Source organism: Dipodomys merriami, unplaced genomic scaffold, assembly GCF_024711535.1.
Source record: "Dipodomys merriami isolate MVZ:Mamm:240054 unplaced genomic scaffold, mDipMer1.0.p SCAF_17, whole genome shotgun sequence".
Taxonomy (NCBI): Eukaryota; Metazoa; Chordata; class Mammalia; order Rodentia; family Heteromyidae; genus Dipodomys; species Dipodomys merriami.
The window spans coordinates 31793709-31812505 of NW_027203048.1; the positions used below are offsets into that span (position 1 = coordinate 31793709).

Below are 18797 nucleotides of genomic sequence, written 5' to 3' on the forward strand. Positions count from 1 at the left end.
AGCTCTTCAGCTCAAGGCTAGCACGCTACCACTTGAGCCATAGCACTACTTCCAGCTTTTTTTTTTCTGCTTTTGTGGTGCTGAGGAATCGAACCCAGGGCCTCAGGCATGCAAGGCAAGCGCTCTACCACTGAGCCACCTTCTCAGCCCCTAAATGTTATTTCTTAAGAGAAGACTGGTGCTGGGAATGTGGCTCAGTGGTAGAGTGCTTGCCTTGTGTGCATGAGGCCCTGGGTTCGATTCCTCAGCACCACACAGGCAGGAAAAGCCAGAAGTGGTGCTGTGGTTCAAGTGGTAGAGCACTAGCCTTGAGCTTAAGAGCTGAGGGACAGCGCCCAGGCTCAGAGTTCAGGCCCCACGACTGGGGAAAAAAAAGAGAGAGAGAGAGAAGACTACTAAAGCAAAAGATACTCTAAGCCAAATTTCAGCAAATTATCCCTAATGAACTGAAGTTATTCAGCAATTGCCACTCATACATGTATGTCTACAGCTACTTTGTCACAATAAGGTTAGAGATAAGTTAAGCTAGAGATTATATGGTTCACAAGCCTAAAATATTTTCTGTAAGAAATACTTAAGAAAATTTCTGTTGACCCTTGCTCTCAACTTACTCTAATTTTAAAAATCAAAATTTGAAAGCAATCAGGATGATTTTTCAGCAAATTGTGTTCCAAGACAAAATTAACACTACCATATTTATCATACACAGTATAAAATAAAAAAATGACTAGACATGTAAAGAAGCATAAAGATATGGCTATAAACAGGAAAAGTACCCGATAATAGAAACTCCAATAAATGTTGATTAACAACATTAAACAAATTAAAATTCATTAATATATTACTATGTATAGAAAAAAGATGAATATGAGTGCGTAGTCTTGGTAGAAAACTATAGGCTACAAAAATAAAGAACCCAGTGAAAACATTAGTAAAACTACATAAAAAAAAACTTACTGATAAATAAAATTTAAAAATTAACAGGAATTACTCAAAGTGAAACAGTATGAAGAAAAACAAAGATGAATACAGACCCAATGACTTCAGAGACAAGTAGCTAAAATAATTGCACTAACTCCCTTAAAAGAAAACAAGTGGGGCCTGGGAAGGTGTCTCAGTGGTAGAGCACTTGCCTTGCATGCATGAGGCCCTGGGTTCGATTCCTCAGCACCACATAAGCAAAAAGAAAAAAGCCAGAAGTGGCGGTGTGGCTCAAGTGGTAGAGCACTAGCCTTGAGCTGAAGGGCTGAGGGACAGCACCCATGCCCAGAGTTCAGGCCCCACAACCGGACCAAAAAAGAAAGAAAACAAGTGACTAATGAAAAAAATTGAAGATAAAATACCTAAAATTCAACCAAAGTTGGTATGTAGAAAATAACCCACAGATCCAAAAAGCTCAATGAACCCTAGGCAGAATAAATACAGCAGCAGAAAGACACCCACTGCTAAAAAACAAAATAACTTTAAAAACCAGAGGAGAAAAACATTAAGAATGACATAAACTCTCACTGCAAGGAAAAGAAAAGCCTAAAGGTAATGAAAGATTTTTAAAAATTAACAATCTAGAATTATATTTAGTAGATTGTCATTATTCACTGATTTCCTTATTTGCAAAGCCACCTATTCATCAAATTTCTAACTCCAAATTCAATGCAAATACATAACCCGAAACCAGTAAGTATATTATTTTCTGAAACATGCAGACCTGCAGAGCAGGCAAACGTCTGAGTCTCCCAAAGTGCCCATCCCTCACTGAGGTAGGACAAGGCAACCACCTTATGCCTTCTTGTTTCAGCTCTCATGTATAAAGGCCCCTTTCTCCATTTCTTACGATGTTTCTAATTTGAGGGTTTTTGTTAATGATTACTCTGTTTAAAATGGCTTCTAACAATAGTGTTCACCAGCTATCTAATGTTCTTAACTTCAACAAAACCTGTGAATCATACAGAGAAAGAAGTATGTCAGATAAGCTTCTTTCAGGTATGAATATAGTGGTCCTGACTGTGAGTTCAATGTTAATGAATTAAATAAAGCATCATTAAGTAGAAACACACATGAAACAAATTTATGTGATGACTGGCTAATGAAAATATGACGAAAGGCTCACTGGAACCTAATCCTGTATTTCCCATAGTAGCGATGATTTATTATTGCTAACTCAGTGCTTCATTGACAGTGTAACAGCAGCAAATAAAAAGAACTCCCTGTATTCATCAGAAATTAAAGATTAAGCCAGTTACAGTTGACACCTATAATCCTACCTAATCAGAAGTGGAAAAATGAAGATCAAGGTTTCAGGCCAGCCTAAACAAAATTTCCTAAGACAATACCCGCGCTCCTCCTCCCCATCTGAACCAATGAAAACTTTTGTGCGGTGGGGCACAACTGCTATCCCAGCTACCTGGGAAACACGAATAGAAAGATAATGGTCTAGCAGTGGGGACATAAATGTTAGATCCTGTTCAAAAAATAACAAAAGCAAAATGGGATGGAACTCAAGCAACAGAGCACCAGCTGCCTAGCAAGCATGAAACACTAAGTTCAAACCCCAGTGCTGTTCCTTCAATAAATAATTAACAATAGTATTTTTTCAGATAGCAGATGAAAGAATTTATCACAAAAAGAGACTTGCGGGGGCTGGGAAGGTGGCTCAGTGGTAGAGCTCATGCCTTGCATGCCAGAGGCCCTGGGTTCGATTCCTCAGCACCACATAAGCAAAAAAAAAAAAAGCCGGAAGTGGCGCTGTGGCTCAAGTGGTAGAACGCTAGCCTTGAGCTGAAGAGCTGAGGGACAGCGCCCAGGCCCAGAGTTCAGGCCCCATGACCGGACCCAAAAAACAAACAAACAAACAAAAAGAGACTTGCACTTTAAGGAATGAAAGCTCTTCCAACTGAAGGAAAATCATAGCTGATAGGAATTTTAGGAATTTGGCTCTTCATAAGGCAATAAAGACTGGAATAAATGGCAAATACACAGGTAGATATATAAAAGAACTTATTCTCATGTATCAAATAAGAAAAATAATTTATTTTGATGCACTAATAATTATAATACATATATAAGCAAAATGTACAACAAAAGTACAAAAAGTTAAAGGCATATACTGAACTGTAATGTGATGGGGGGAACAATGGAAGGAACGACATGATCAAGCTGAACTGTATCCATAAAATGACATGGTGAATTGAAACCCCTTTGTACAATTATAATGTAAATATATAGAGATACAGTGTGACGTAAAGTGATACAGTATTCATTCTTGGTAGATTATTAAAAACTCCCTCTTAAAAATAAAAGAGTAACCAGGTGCTGGTGGCTCACGCCTGTAATCCTAGCTACTTAGGAAACTGAGGGCTGAGAATGGCAATTCAAAGCCAGTTGAGGCAAGAAAGTCCATGAGACTCTTAACTCCAGTTAACTACCAAACAGGCAGAAAGGGAGCCATGGCTCAAAGCGCAGAGTACTACTTCAGCACAAAAGCTCAAGGACAGCAGCCAAGCTCTGCATTCAAGCCCCAGGATTGGATAAATAAATAAATAAATACAGTTAATCTATACATTATCTTCCTCAATGGAGGCTAAGTCTGACTATTAAAAAAATACTCCACTAATCAAAAATAAAGAAAAAAAGAGGAAACAATAAAGAGCAAAAAGGAGATGGGTCAAAGGAAAATAAAAATTTAAACATACTTCATATTAATAAAAACACTAAATGTAAGTAGATCCAATGAAAAGACAGAGGTTTTCACATGGGATGATAACTTTACTATATGCTATGCCTTCAAGACATTTGCCTGAAACAGACAAAAAAGCAAAAGAGAATATAAAAGAATTTATTATGTGGAATGTGGATCTAACATATTAATGGCAAGCTAAATAAACTCAAAAGCAAGGAATATGAAGCTGGGTACAGGTAGCTCATGACTGTCATCCTAGCTACTCAGGAGGCAGGTACCACAGTCCAAAAAAGGCCAAGAAACCTTATCTCCAATAAACTACAAAAAAAAAAAAAAAAAAGCTGGCAGTGAAGCTGTGTCTCAAGTAGAAGAGCACTAACCTTGAGTAAAAGAAGCTCAGGAACAGCACTGGGGCCCTGAGTTCAAGCCCCAGGCAAAAAAAAAAGGGGGGGATGGGAGTGGGGAAATATTACCAGAGATAAAGAGAGATATTTAATGGTGATAAAGGCGTCTACAAATACATTTGGCAGAATAACAAGAGGGAAATATAGAAATGAAATACACATAGCAAAAACTAAAGGGGTCAGGCCCACAAATTTTTTTAATTTCAACAATTGTTACTAGAAATGGACATACAATTAATCAATGAGCACACGCAGTGGGCTTGTTTTACTCAGAGATTTATTCCATATGGTTTTGATCAATTTCAATAGAAATATAAAATAATTTAAGTCAAAAGAAATTTCAAAATTCCTATGTATATAATACACAGTTCAGTTGATACAGAAAAGTTTTCAGTCCTATGTTATAGCTCTATTTTCCTGCCCTTAATTTTGTAAAAATATGCCTCCCAAAAGCAAAGTACAAGTTAATGTGCTTAATTTAAATGATAAAATAACAATTCTGATTCATTAAAAAGGTATTTCTTAGGCTATAAGACAAATTCCAATAAACTTTAAATGATTTTACATCATGTAGTTATGTTCTTTAACACCCTAACCCCGTGAATTCTACTGAAATCAATAACCAAAAAAAGATCTGGAAATTCCTGTTTGGAAATTAAGCTCATTCTAAAGGATACACAGCTTTATCATGAGGGAAATAGAATATTCTGAGTCAAATGATAGTGAAAACACGTGGGAGGCAGCAAAAATAAGGTATAAGGTATATATAGCTCTAAATACTATCAGAAAACTCAAGATCAAAGTTTCAAATTCCCATTTTAAGAAACTAGAAATAGGACAAATAAAATCCAAATAAGTAGGAGAAAGTAAGTAGCAAAAATAAGAACAAGACTCCATTATATAGAAAAATGACAACAGAAAACAAAACAACTAATGCAAAAGTTGGTTCCTTAAAAGGATCCATAGAAATAAAAATTACCTCGATTAAGAAAAAAGAGAAAGCAAGTACGAGAAATAAAAAATAGGACTATCACAATTCTAAATATTTACTTAAGAGAATAGTAAGGAAAATTTTTGGCAATAAATTATACAATTTAGATGAGTGGACATATTCCTTAATGTCCACTTACCAAGATGAAATGTACAAAATCCAAAACACTCATGAAAATGAAACAGGCAAGTCCTCTGAAAGGTATCAATTACCAAAACTGACACAAAGGGAAATGGAAAACTAAAATAGTCCTGCCACTTAACGTATGCCTGTAATATAAACCTCATAAAGAAAACTCTAAGCCCAGAAGACTTCATTCTCTCAAATAAAAGAGGCAAAACTATAAAACATCTAGGGTATTTTTACAATCTTGAAGCAAACAAAGATGTCTTAATACACAGTAGCAAAACCATAAATGACTTCTTGAAAATTGAAACAAACTCATTCATCAAAAAAATTATCAATAAAACAGGAAAGCTGCAGACTAGGACTCCACTCACAAAACATCTGTGTGCATGCACATTAAGATATAAACACACATGCATACATATACACATACTAACGTGCATGCATAGAAACAATTACTGACACCTGTAGTATCTGATAACTCTTAAAAGCATCACATTTGAATGCAAGTAGCCAGACACACATACAAAATGACTATTACTATGATTCCATTCATGTGATGCTTTAAAAAAAAAGCTAGGTGTAGTGGCTCATACCTGGAATCATAGCTATTCAAGAGGCTGAGATCTGAGGATCACTATTGGACAGAAAAATCCCCTGTGAGACTCTTATCAAAACCTGAAGTGGCCACATGGTTCAAAGTAGTAGAGCATAAGCTTTAAGCAAAAGAGCCCAGTGACAGCACTCAGGCCCTGAATTCAAGCTCCACAACCAATGACAAAAAAAGAAAAAAGAAAAAAAAACCTACTCTGGAAAAAAATCAAAATAGTGGTTGTTCTGGGGATGAGGCATAATGCATGATATGAACTGATAAACTGACTTGATTAAGGACCCAAAAGAGCTTTTTAGAATATTAAACAGAGCTTTTTAGGATAATAAAAAGTTCTATAGCTTGACAAGGGTTTGGGCTGAGCATACATATTAAAAAAAAAAACAGGCTGGGAAGGTGGCTCAGTGGTAGAGCGCTTGCCTTCCATGCTTAAGGCCCTGGGTTCAATTCCTCAGCACCACATAAGCAAAAAAAAAAAGTCAGAAGTGGTTGAGCTGAAGAGCTGAGGGACAGCGCCCAGGCCCAGAGTTCAGGCCCCAGGATTGGACCCAAAAAAAAAAAGAAAGAAAAAAAAACCTGTTAAAACTTTAAGGTCTATGCTTTCAATGGAATGTAAACTTTATGTTTTGTGTATGTATGTCAATCCCAGGGTTTTAACTCTGGGCCTAGATGCTGTCTCTGAGCTTTTTTTTGCTCCAGGATGGCACTCTACCACTTGAGCCATAGCTCCTCATCCAGCTTTTTGGTGGTTAATTGGAGATAAAAGTCTCATAAGACTTTCCTGCCCCAGCTGGCTTCAAACCTCCATCCTTAGATAGCAGCCTTTGAGCAGATAGTTTATAGCAGCCATCAGCATCTAGTTTTGTAAATTCTATCTTAATAAAAACATTAAAATGACAAGTGTATGAGCATGCTTCACAAGTTGTAGCTTGAATGAAAACATCAGATTAAAATATTTTCAGATTAAAAACAATTTATTGTAACACATAGGATCTTACTTGGATTCTGATTTTTTTTTTTTTAACTAAAAATCCCAAAGACCCCTAGGTGTGGTGCTGGTGGCTCACGCCTGTAATCCTAGCTACTCAAGAGGCTGAGATCTGAGGATCACAGTTCAAAGCCAGCCTGGCAGGAAAGTCCATGAGACACTTATCTCCAAGTAATAACAGAAAAGGCCTGTTAAACCCCAGGACTGGCAAAAAGTAAAAGAAAAAAGGAAACCCACACCCAAGGACCAATTTATGCCATTCACAAAATAACTGGAAATGTAAACACTGACTATACAGGTGATGTCAATTATTATTAAATAACTTTGGGGCACTGCGGTTATGTTTTAAAGGATCCTTAACAATTTGCAAAATACATGATGAAAAATTTATCAAGTTTTGGAATTTGCAGGATCAGCTAAGGGTTGATTAATGACTATTAGAACTATAATGACAAAAAAAGTTTTGTTGTTTTATTTTTTTAAATACATATGGTCAGCCAGATGGCTCACACCTGTAATCCTAGCTATACAGGAGGCTGTGATCTAAGAACTGTAGTTGGAAGCAAGCTGGGGTAGTAAAGTCCATGAGACTCTTATCTCCAGTTAATCATAGAAAAAGTCAAAAGTGGCACTGTGACTCAAGTAGTAGTGTTAGCACTGAGCCAAAAAGGAGCTCAGGGACAGAGCCCAGTCGCACATATACATGTAAATACATATAAGATGTCATCATTTTTTTACCTAAAACTTAGGCATTTTTTTTCTTCTGATCCTGGGGTCTAGGCACTGTCCCTGAGCCTCTTTCTGCTCAAAGATAATGCTCTAGGGGCTGGGAAGGTGGCTCGGTGGTAGAGCACTTGCCTTGCATGCCTGAGGCCCTGGGTTCGATTCCTCAGCACCACATAAGCAAAAAGAAAAAAGCCGCAAGTGGCACTGTGACTCAAGTGGTAGAGCGCTAGCCTTGAGCTGAAGAGCTGAGGGACAGCGCCCAGGCTCAGAGTTCAGGCCCCACAACCGACCCTCCCCCCCAAAAAAAGATAATGCTCTATCACTTCAGCCACAACACCACTTTTGTTTTTTTCCTGAGTAGTTTATTGGAAATAGTCTTACAGACTTTCCTGCCCAGAATGGCTTCAAACCATGAGCCTCAGATCTCAGCCTCCTGAGTTGCTAGGATTACAGATGTGAGCCACCTGGCTGTTTGCTTGCAAATGAGACAACTGGTGGCTTGGGGTAGTTTCAGGATGAGACCTGGTCATTAGAAAAGACCGATACTCAGAAGATTGGAACTTACAGTCCTACCATCCCCGACCCAAGAAGCACCAGAGAGGGGAAAGGAGTTGAAGGTTTAATTAAGAGTCTATGATATAATCAAGCATGTCAACGCAATGACCCTATTATCCAAAAGTACTGTGTTCAGAGAAGGACCTCTACGCAGGAGTATGTGTGATATAGTTCCTGCAGTGCGATGCTCTGGAGAAGGCAAAGGCAGACCTTGTCCCATCCCAGTAAGTGTTGGCCTATTAATCTTTTATCTGCTTATCTGTACTATTTATAATGCCCTTTAAAATAAATGGGTAAGCATAAATATTTCCCTGAGTTTTATGAGTCACTCTAAATTAACAAAACACAAGGAAAGGGTCATGGAAACACCAATTTATAGCCCAGCCAGTAAAAATTCCAGAGGACCAGACTAGGGACTAGCTTCTGAACTAAGGGTCAGTTTAATGATCCTTCACCTAGGGGATCTGATGCTATCTCCAGATAGGTAGCATCAGAATGGAGTTAAATGAAGGAACTGCACACATTCTGTGTTTTGTTGATACTTTACATAATCCCCCAAAATAGAGGTAAGAGAATGTGAACAAACTAAAGTTCTATGTTTAAGCCCCCCTTCCCCCCACCCCGTTTTACCCTAAGTTCATTTAGCAAACCAATAAAATACACACTTTCTTCCATCAATGCTAAACTTAACTACAGCCCCTGAAACATATTTTACTAACACAAGTTTCAGTGAGGATAGCACATATGTTGGCAGGTGAAATTATCTCAGTATTTATTCAAAGGTGATACCTAAACTGCTCTTATCTTCATAGAGATAGATGGGTAGTATTGGCCTATAAAATATAGCACAATGAAGCACTTATCTTTTAATTCTAACTTTCATATTCCCTTTATGCAAAGCAAAAGCATCTTTTAAAACTTTTGATGAACTTGTTCTGTCTAAAAACCAAAATATCAGCATTAGTACAATTAATAAAATGTACTATATAATAATGATGGTGTTGATAAGTTCAGACCTGAAAGTTTGAAAGACAGAAAGGGATACAGATGATAGGTTTAATAACCTGTTTAGAAGAAATAATAGAATAAAAATAGCTAATGCTCTAATTTTCTGAGCTCAAAAGGATGCACAGTAGCTTAAAAAAAAATAACACTTTAGGTCAGCTCCATGTAGAGCCATCAAAGCACTGAAGATAAATGAATGTAATAATAATATATCAAACCATAACATAGGAAAAAAATTGCCAGAACAACAGTAGTCCCAATTAAGGTCCTCCTTTCACACAAGTAGATATGTAAATGTGTGACTGGTCTGATATTACAACTACTAGACATCTCTAGTTTTGAGAACAGAATATGCTTTATAATACAGGGCTTGTGTCTTTTCCTTAATCTGCTATTTGTCTTTCACTATCTCCACTCATCCTTTCTTGTCCTCATACTCAGCCCTACATCTATTACAAGAAAATAATATTATACAATGACCACAAGTGGTTTGAACAAACTATATAAACTTTCCATATCTGTTTGCATTTCCTGAATGAGAACAGCCATTACAGAAATAATGATTTGTGAAGGGGCTGGGAAGGTGGCTCAGTGGTAGAGCGCTTGCCTTGTATGCATGAGGCCCTGGGTTTGATTCCCCAGCACCACATAAGCAAAAAGAAAAAAGCCGGAAGTGGCGCTGTGGCTCAAGTGGTAGAGCGCTAGCCTTGAGCTGAAGAGCTGAGGGACAGCACCCAGGCCCAGAGTTCAGACCCACAACCGGACCCAAAAAAAAAAAAAAAAAAAAGAAATAATGATTTGTGAAATCTGATGGGTCACATAAAGTAAAAAGAAAGAGAAAGAAAAACGAAGAGGAAAAATAAATATCCAACCTTTTGCAGCTACAGTTCCTTCCAAGGGAATAAAAAAAATGTTTCTCCTTTCTCAACGCAACCTTTTTTAATCTTTACCATTCTTTTCTAGGCTATAATCAATGAAAAGAGAGTCGAACAACTGTAAAATGCAGTATTTCAAGTATTTCATAACTCAATAGACGACAATACTTAGTATTTATTTTTAAAACCCTGTATTTCACTAAATATCAGTTTAAAATTTTATACATTAAAGCAGGGTACCAGGAGTTCATGCCTGTAGCCCCAGCTACTCAGAAGGCTGAGATCTGAGGATCACAATTCAAAGCCAGCCTCGGCAAGAAAGGTCTCGAGACTCTTATCTCCAATAAACTACCAAAAAAAAAAAAAAAAAAAAGCCAAGAATGGAGCTGTGGCTCAACTGGTAGAACACTAGCCTTGAGCACAAAAGCTCAGAGAGAGCACCCAGACCCTGTGTTCAAGCACCAGCACTAACACACAAACAAAAAAAAAGTATATATTAATAAAAATTGTATTTTTAGAAAAATATCTAATACTGATACTAAAAGTATATCAATTGCCACAAAATTAATTGTTGTATTTAACTGCAACAAGACAGGAGTTAAGATAATCAATTCAATGACTTCTTCTCTAGGTCATAAAGGAAATTACAAATCTGACTAAATTTTTAAAAAATGCACAGAAAAGTCACCATATGGTCAAAATACAAATAACAAATCAACAAGAACATGACAAAAAAATAAAAAAAGCTTACAGCTCAAGTGATCCTACATCTGTAGATAAAAACTTTCAAAGAGTAATTAGAAAAAATTTACTCACACATAAGCCTATCAAAAATTATGCAAATGCAAATTAAAAGTACAACCTGCCTGACTACCAGTTTACCAATACCCTGTGTGACATAAGGTCAAGACATAAGGAAAAGGGTAGTTTTAACATAACGTTCTTAGGAATATAGGTTGACACAACTCTGTAGGACAATTTGGCATTGTCTAACACTTAATGCAAAAATATCCTTTGAACTAGTTATTCTACTTAAAAAATATGTAACAGCAAGCAGCATGTAGTCCTAAAGAAATAATAAGTGTTTTCCCAAGAAACATTATTTGTAACATAAAAAGGTATATAAATCAATGAAAGTAACAAGACAGAGTCCATTAAATACAGCACAGTAGTTCCCCCTTACTTGCAGGATTATTGTAAGACCCTTAGTGGAAGGGATAATAATGAACTCAATGTATGTATTCTATCTTTTCCCTATACATATATAAGTTTAGTAACAAATTAAGCAAGGCAAGAGACCAACAACAAAAACAGAACAATTTTAACAATCTGCTGCAATAACAGCTAGATTAATATTGTGCTTCTCTTTCCTCTCAGAATATCTTTTCAGTACTTTCACCATTTCACTTAAAAAAGTACTTCACAGGCTTTACTTTTTGCTAGCATCACTATCCTTATACTTTGGGTCCAACATTAAGTATTGTTTGTAGTCTCACTTTTGGAGAGTATGTACCAAAAATCCCCAGTGGATGCCATATACACTACTTCTTTTCCTAAACATAAATATTTATGATAAACTTTCACCTTTTCATTTAAAGGGAGCACTTTACAATTGTGCCAGCCTCTATACGCTTGCATTTGGGGGCTATTATTTAAGTAAGAGTTACATGAACACAAGCACAATGAAACCATTAGTTTCCCTAATAACCAAGGCAACTTAGTTACTAACAGACAAGTAGCATATATAGCATGAATGCAATGTAGAAAGGGATAATTCATAGTAGTAATCTCAGAGCGTGTGTGCAAGGGCTTATGTGTTGAAGGCTTGGTTCCCAATGTGAAAATACTAAGAAATAGTGGAGTCTTTCTTTATGAATGGGGTGAAGCCTGTCAAATCCTTTTCTTCTTGTATTTATATCCACAGTCTCCAAGTCCTACTAATTGATTCACAAGCCCTCTCTGTAACCCAACTATAAAATTAAAGAGATTCACAACCAATTAAAAATTAGTCTCTTACATTCTTCTCATCTATTACATTTTCACCAAATGAACTAGCAATGAACTAGTTCAGACCCTACTGATCTTTGATGAGTACTGTAAAAGCTTTAACAGAGTTCAGCTAGTTTTCCTTCCAACCTATTCTGAATTTTTGTCAAGTTATTAACATTGCATTCATGATGTCATGCCTCAGTTCAATAATCTTTATGACTTCCCAATCTGTAAAGCAGTAATACAGAAATGAAAAACAGTCAAATAACTCGTTAGAAATAACCATAATGAAACAGAACACTCTTGGTTTCATGACATAAGGTACTAAAAGAAAGAGCAACTTTGGATGGCTGGATGTGGATTAAAACAGAACCATAAAACTGAAATTCCTTAATTTTGTATACAATAATCTTCAGAATCCAGATCTACCACACATTTTCAGTCTTAATGTTAGTTCAGAACATGCCCCGATATCAACTCACAATCATCTTTGCTGATAAAGCTACCACTCCTCAAACCAATTTCTATCTAGAATTTCCTTTGCATTTCCTTTGCTAAGGTAACCAACCAGCTTTTCAACTGAAAGTCACATTCCTCTGAGAAAAATAGCCATGTTAGATGTGCTAGTCTCAACGTCAATCACTATGCACTTCAACGGACATGTTCCAGGCACAATATCAAACAATAAAATTTTATTAACTTACTGAAGGAAATCAGAGTTAACTAAAAACTAAGACAAGTAGCAATGTTGGGGATCTATGAGCCATATTCCAGGTAGGTATTAAGTCTGTTTCTAACCATGTTCTTTCCTCATACTGCTCACTTCCTTTCATCCTCACTCCTTTCAGTCCCCAGTCCCTCTGACTCTTCAAAACTGTATTTTCATTCCAAAACATAAATTATTTACAGTGTACATCTGAAATAACTATTTTTAAGCCAAACTTTTTTTTATCATAGCCTATGGGAAGCCCCAAATTATATTCATGTGACACCCATATACATACAGGTTTTTCTCTCTAGTCTTACTAATTGACAAGTTCATTCTACCTCAAGGTTTCTGCTCTAACAGTTACTTGAGTATTTCTGATCTCTGTAGCTAAAACCATCTGAGCATCACCTAAACTAAAAAGGGCCCCACAGATTTCATTTATTACCATTTCATCCTGCAGTTTATTTTCCTCATACCACTACTCCAAGCCCTTTAGTTATGTGCTTTTTATGTGTATATCCCTCCCATGGAGAACACGTCTGGCTTCCTTTTGCCACACCATGAACCCCACAATAGTGGCTGTATCTTAGTAAGGTAAGGTACCTTAATCATTAATAGGATCAATCAAAGAGAAAACTCTTCAGTTCATTATGAAATCTAGATGTACCAAAGTGGTTTAACCACTCATAATCACAATAACTATTTTTACATTTAGCAAAGGAAATAAAACTTCCACATGAGAATAATCAATATTTAATTATACAGAATTCCTGAGTAGGCAATATCTTCTCTCTCCTTTGTCTTCTAACCTTAACTGTAACAGTCAAGACTTCAAAGAAATGCTGCTACCTCCTGAATTCCCAAGTTCAAAGCAACAGAATTCTTTGTTCCCGTGCAGAAATACAAGATGACATGTTAGCATGCTTTTGTCAATCATTACGCTTGCAGTATAAGAGATAATTACTTTATATTTTTTCGATCTTAAGTTTCCTTCAATTGTGTCCTTTCCATACAAAAACAGGAAGAGGAAAGTTTGTTACACTTCATCTTCTAAGATACATAGTGTAATTAGTGTTTGCGTAGTGCCTTGGACTATGTAGATCTTAAAACGTTACTAAAACACATTACAATTAGTTTATTTTTCCCCTTGTGGAAGATTAAATTAAAGAAAAAGATAAATTACTTCACTGATATTCTTTCTTTAGAAAAGAAGCCATCTCCAAATTCCCACAAGGTTATAAAAAACTATCGGCAGGCAGTTAGACCCATTGATTCTTGACCTTTACATATAAAGGTCTTGATGTTCCTGAAACAGTAGGTCCCAAAGCAACGTAATACTTCGCAATAAGCATATAAAACACATTCTCAATCTCTTACCCAACTGATTTTTTTCCCTTACAAAATAATTTCCCAGGGCAAGTAAGGCAATAAAACCTTGTTCCTAAAAGTAAATATGTAATAATAACAAGAAATCAAGTACTAATATGAATGCGAAGCCTTGGAAACTACCTTGATGATCATACATATTCTTGTCAATCCGAAACGTATACTTGCAAAAAATAAATATAAAAATAACATTTCTAACTAATGTATGAAAAAGTCTGTCTCAAAACATTTCATTAAGGCTCCGGGTACACCTGCCACCAGTTCCATTAGTCAAGTCCTGGTAAGGCAGCCTCAAGTTTTCTCTTCTTTAAGAACGTCTACCATTTTTGCCATTTCATGAAGACTCAGCTCTGATGCATTAAGAGGCTAAGCGGCCGGCGTGAACGGCTGGCAATGCCGCTCACCGCGCAGGTGAGCTCCCGCCCTCCCGGAACCCAAAGCCCATCTCCCATTTCGCCCGCTGGTCTGGCAGGCGGGGGAGATGCCACCTTAGACACCCGAGCTGCGCGGGGCGGCGGCGGGGCTCGGCCACGATTCTCTCCTTCCGAATTCTCCCCGAAACACGCCACTGGAGGCGCTCTGCTGCACTGCAGCTGGCCCAAGTGGACGTTTTCCACTCGGCTGGCTTCCCACCGCTTCCAGGAGGAGGGGAGGGAGACGCGCGGGGAGACCCAGCTTCGAGGCCGGGAGGGGAGGCCGGGGAGGAAGCCGGCCCCGCCCCCGCGGCGAGCGGGCCCCTTTTCCTCTAGACTAGAGCCACCATCTCCCCAGTCCCCGCATCTGTTTAAGCTGGGGGCGCCCAGGCCTTCCCAGCCGCACCTCCCAAGCCACGCCAGCCCGAAGAAGCCGTCGCCCCAGCGCCACCGCACACACCCGGCTCCCGTGAAGGGCTGGTGCCTAACTTCTGGGACGCTGGGGGCCGCAGGACCCGAGGGGAGATGGCGGGAGCGGGCTGGGGTTGCACGTGCTCCCCGAAAACCCAGACAATGAAGAACCACCCCAGTCTTCCCAGAGCGCCCCACCCTTCTCCCCGCCTCCTACGGGGGGGGGCGCCAACGCCCCGACGCCTGCAGACAAAGCCCCCTCGGGGCGGAGAGGCGGCCCAGCCCCAGGCCTGGGGGCGGGGGCTGCACACAAAAGAGGGCGGGGCGCGGGGAGGGGGGCGCAGCGGGGGACCGGGCGCGGGGAGGGCGCGCGGGGAGGGGGGCGCGGGGGACGGGGCGCAGCGGGGGACCGGGCGCGGGGACGGGGCGCAGCGGGGGACCGGGCGCGGGGAGGACGCGCGGGGACGGGGCGCGGCGCGGGGACCGGGCGCGGGGAGGGGGCGCAGCGCGGGGACGGGGCGCAGGGACGGGGCGCGGCACTCACCCACAGAGCCCCTGCGCTTGGGCGCGGCCGGGGTGGAGGGCGGCGCGGGGGGCGCGGCGGGCGCCGGGGCGGGCGGGGTCCACGCGGGCTCGGCCTGGGGGCTCACGCCGGCCGGGGGCGGCGGGGGAGGCCGCGCCGGAGGCTCGTCGTCGTCCTCCGGGAGCTTGGAGGGCGGGACGGCGGCGGCGGCGGACGGAAGGGATGGCGCGGGCACCGACGGCAGCGCGGGGCTCCGGTCCCAAGACGGCGGCCGCTCGGGGGCGGCGGGGGGCGCGGCCGGCAGGGGCCCCCGGGGCGCAGGGGGCACGTAATCATTGCCGAAGTCCAGCAGGGGGGCGGCGGCGGGGGGCACCGGCGCCGCGGACAGCCCGGCGGCGGGCTTCCTCTCCAGCACCTCCAGCTCCTCCAGGTCCTCGTCCTCGTCCTCCTCGTCCTCCTCGTCGTCCTCCTCTTCCTCCTCGTCCTCGGGCTCCCTCACGAACTGGTACTTGAACGCGGGCTGCGGCCGGGGCGGGCTGTCCGCGGAGGACGAGGAGACCAGGGGCGACTGGTCCAGGTCTTCCATGGCTGGCGGGCGGAGAGGATGCTGCAGCTGCTGCTGCCGCGGGGCCGCTGCTCCTCGGAGCTGCGGGCGGTTGTGGGGGTTGGGGAGGACGGAGGGGCCGGGCCGACCAAGAGAAGGACCTGCAGTGGCGACGGCTCCCGGAACAATGAGGCTGCTCCTCCTGCCTCCGCGCCCGCGATGCGCCACCCGCCCCGTCCCCAGTTGCCGCCGCCGCCGCCCAGACGAGCGAAGAAGACAGGCCAGCAGACTCTCCGCCCAGTTTGGCGTGACTCGCCCTCCCTTGGCAGAAAGGGAAGGGCCTGGCGCGGGAGAGGAAGGACCAATCGACTCCTGGGTGGAGAAGATGAGCAGCTCGCCTATCCAGTGAAAAGGGAAGAAGATGGGGGTGGGTGGTGATTATCTTACTTCTCTCTTACTGGTTGATAAGGCCAGGTAGGCGGGTCTTAGGGGGGGATGAGGGACTCCACCCTCCCGCCTTGAGTAGATACGGGATGGGAAGGGTTGGGTTGGGTTGGGACAGGGTCTTGCCTTGGCGGCGGCTGGATGTCAATCTATGGCAAGAGAACTGCAAAAGGGGGCGGGCTCCCGGCTGGAGGGTTGGGGTTAGCAAGCCACCGGAAGGGCGTTATCCTGGGGACCTGGGGGTGGAAACTTTCCTCCCCGGAAAGGAAAAAAACCAGTGTGGAAGCTTTAACTAGGCTGTGAAATTGGTCCTAAGGAACTTTTTTTTAATGTAGTGAAGGATTCTAGCTTGTTCAAACTGCGAACTTCCCAAATCACATTAAAAAAAAAAAAAACCACAACTTTTTTATTTTTTTGACAATTATAGGCTCACTCCCAGTTTAAACTGCAGGCTCTGAATGAGATAGAAACCAAACAACAAAACAGCTAGGCTAGATGATCTGTGGATCTGGGGCCAGACATTTGGATCTGCTCTTCCAAAAGAGGTTTTGGGGCTCTGCCTGCTGCAACTCAAACATGCTAAGAGAATGAGTCACAAAAAAAAAAAAAAAGACGGAGGAAGAAGAGAGAGTAAAGTGGAAATGGAAAGACCTTGGAAGGCAAAATTGGTTCACATTTCATTTCAATCACCTTGGGCTCATGAGTCAACATTTCAGATGATTCAGGCTTTCTGGGAGTCAGAAAGCCCCAATACTCGCTCTCTGGTTTACTAGGCAGGAATAAGCTTTTTGCAGAGCTGAAGAGTTTACAGAAAATGGTTGCAGAGCATTTAGGAATTAACAACGAGAGAGGTTTACCTTTTTATAATACACTTTTCAAAAAAGGTATTGGCTGCATGCCCAAAAGGAAGGCCTGGAAAAAGGAAGATGACCTGCATTCAGATTGCTCAGTCTACACCTGTGCTCTCTATGAGTGATAGGGCATTTATGGCTACTGAACAGTCAAAATTCTTGAACTGAGATGTGCTCTAAGTGTAAAATGCACCCTGGATTTCCAGAATTCATAACAAAAGCCTCAATCTTCATATTGGCTATATGGTGAAGATGACATTACTTTGGATACATTGGAATACGTGCCGTTAATTGAGCTAGCTTGGGTCTTTTTTAAAGAGGCCTAGAAAAATTTAAATGCACACATGGTTCACTTTATATTTCTGTTAGACAATAATGATTAAGAAACTGTGATTGCCACAGGGAATCATTGGTTATTTAAGCAAATCCTTAGTTTCAGCTAATTAATGTTACTCTACTCTTAATTAAAAGAGAAAGAGTGGGCTGGGAATGTGGCTTAGCGGTAAAATGCTTGCCTAGCATGCATGAAGCCCTAGGTTCCATTCCTCAGTACTACATAAACAGAACCTGGAGTGGTGCTGTGGCTCAAGTGGTAGAGTGCTAGCCTTGAGCACAGAGAGGCTCAAGTATGGTGCCCAGGCCCTGAGTTCAAGCTCCAGGACAGACAAAAGAAAAAGAAAAAGTTGAGGAGGGTATTTAAAAAGAAAGAGGTTGGGGGAGAAGGATGAATAGGTAGAACTCAGAGATTTTAGGGCAATGAAGCGATCCTGTATTGTATTCTAATGGTGGATATCAAATAGGCATTTGTCAGAACCCATACAACAGAGTGAACCCTAATGTAAACTAAGGGAGCTTGAACAGATAGTTAATAATAACTACCTGTATTGGGACTAGAGTATAAAAGTACTTGTCTAGAAGGATACTGGATTTAATCCTTAGCATTGCAAAAATTATCATTGTCATTATTACTGCCTTACCAGTTATAACAGCTGGACCACATCATTGCAAAGTATTAGTAGAAGGGAACCATTGGAAGTTCCCTAACTTCCAATGGTGTATGGGAATTTCATCTTTTTTTTTTGTCTTTTAAAAATTTTTATTTTATTGTGAAGATACTGTGCACAGGGGTGACCGTTACATGAGTAAGGTAATGAGTATATTTCTTGTTGAATGTAGTTACCCTTCCTTTGTTTTTCTCCTACTATCCCTTTCCCACCTCTCCTACTCCTCTCCACCCCAAAAGTTGTAAAATTGGTTTCCAACATAGTGTCTTGTGAGTATCATTGTTGCAATGGGTCACCCTGTGTCCTTGTTTCAGCATTTTGTTATTCCCCTTCCCCTCCCCAAACTTCATCTTTTCTATAAGAAAGTTGCTTTTCACAATGTTGTTTGCATCTAGTTAAAACTGTGCATATTAAGCTAAGGAATAGTTTATTAACTTTTTTTAAAGACAAGTAAAAGTAAAATGGGGTTTCCTGGCAATGTTGGTTTATCAAGTTAATGAGCAATCTATCCAAGAGCTAGCATATGAATGCCACAGCTGAGAACTAGCTTTCTACCAAAGGGCTGTG

General features: G+C 41.0%; 1 protein-coding gene across 3 annotated transcripts in view; it reads right to left on the bottom strand.

Annotated features, from left to right (window-relative positions):
* The window catches only part of Rtn4 (reticulon 4), a 57577-nt gene extending 41370 nt beyond the window's left edge, over nt 1-16207 (bottom strand). The window contains exon 1 of one of the 3 annotated variants that reach the window (XM_070025633.1): nt 15409-16207. In XM_070025633.1, coding sequence (XP_069881734.1) covers nt 15409-15973 — 565 coding nt within the window. In that variant the 5' untranslated portion in view covers nt 15974-16207. The remainder of the gene's footprint in view (nt 1-15408) is intronic. The other 2 variants (XM_070025634.1, XM_070025636.1) reach the window with 2 other exon arrangements.
* Nucleotides 16208-18797: the final 2590 nt, after the last annotated feature.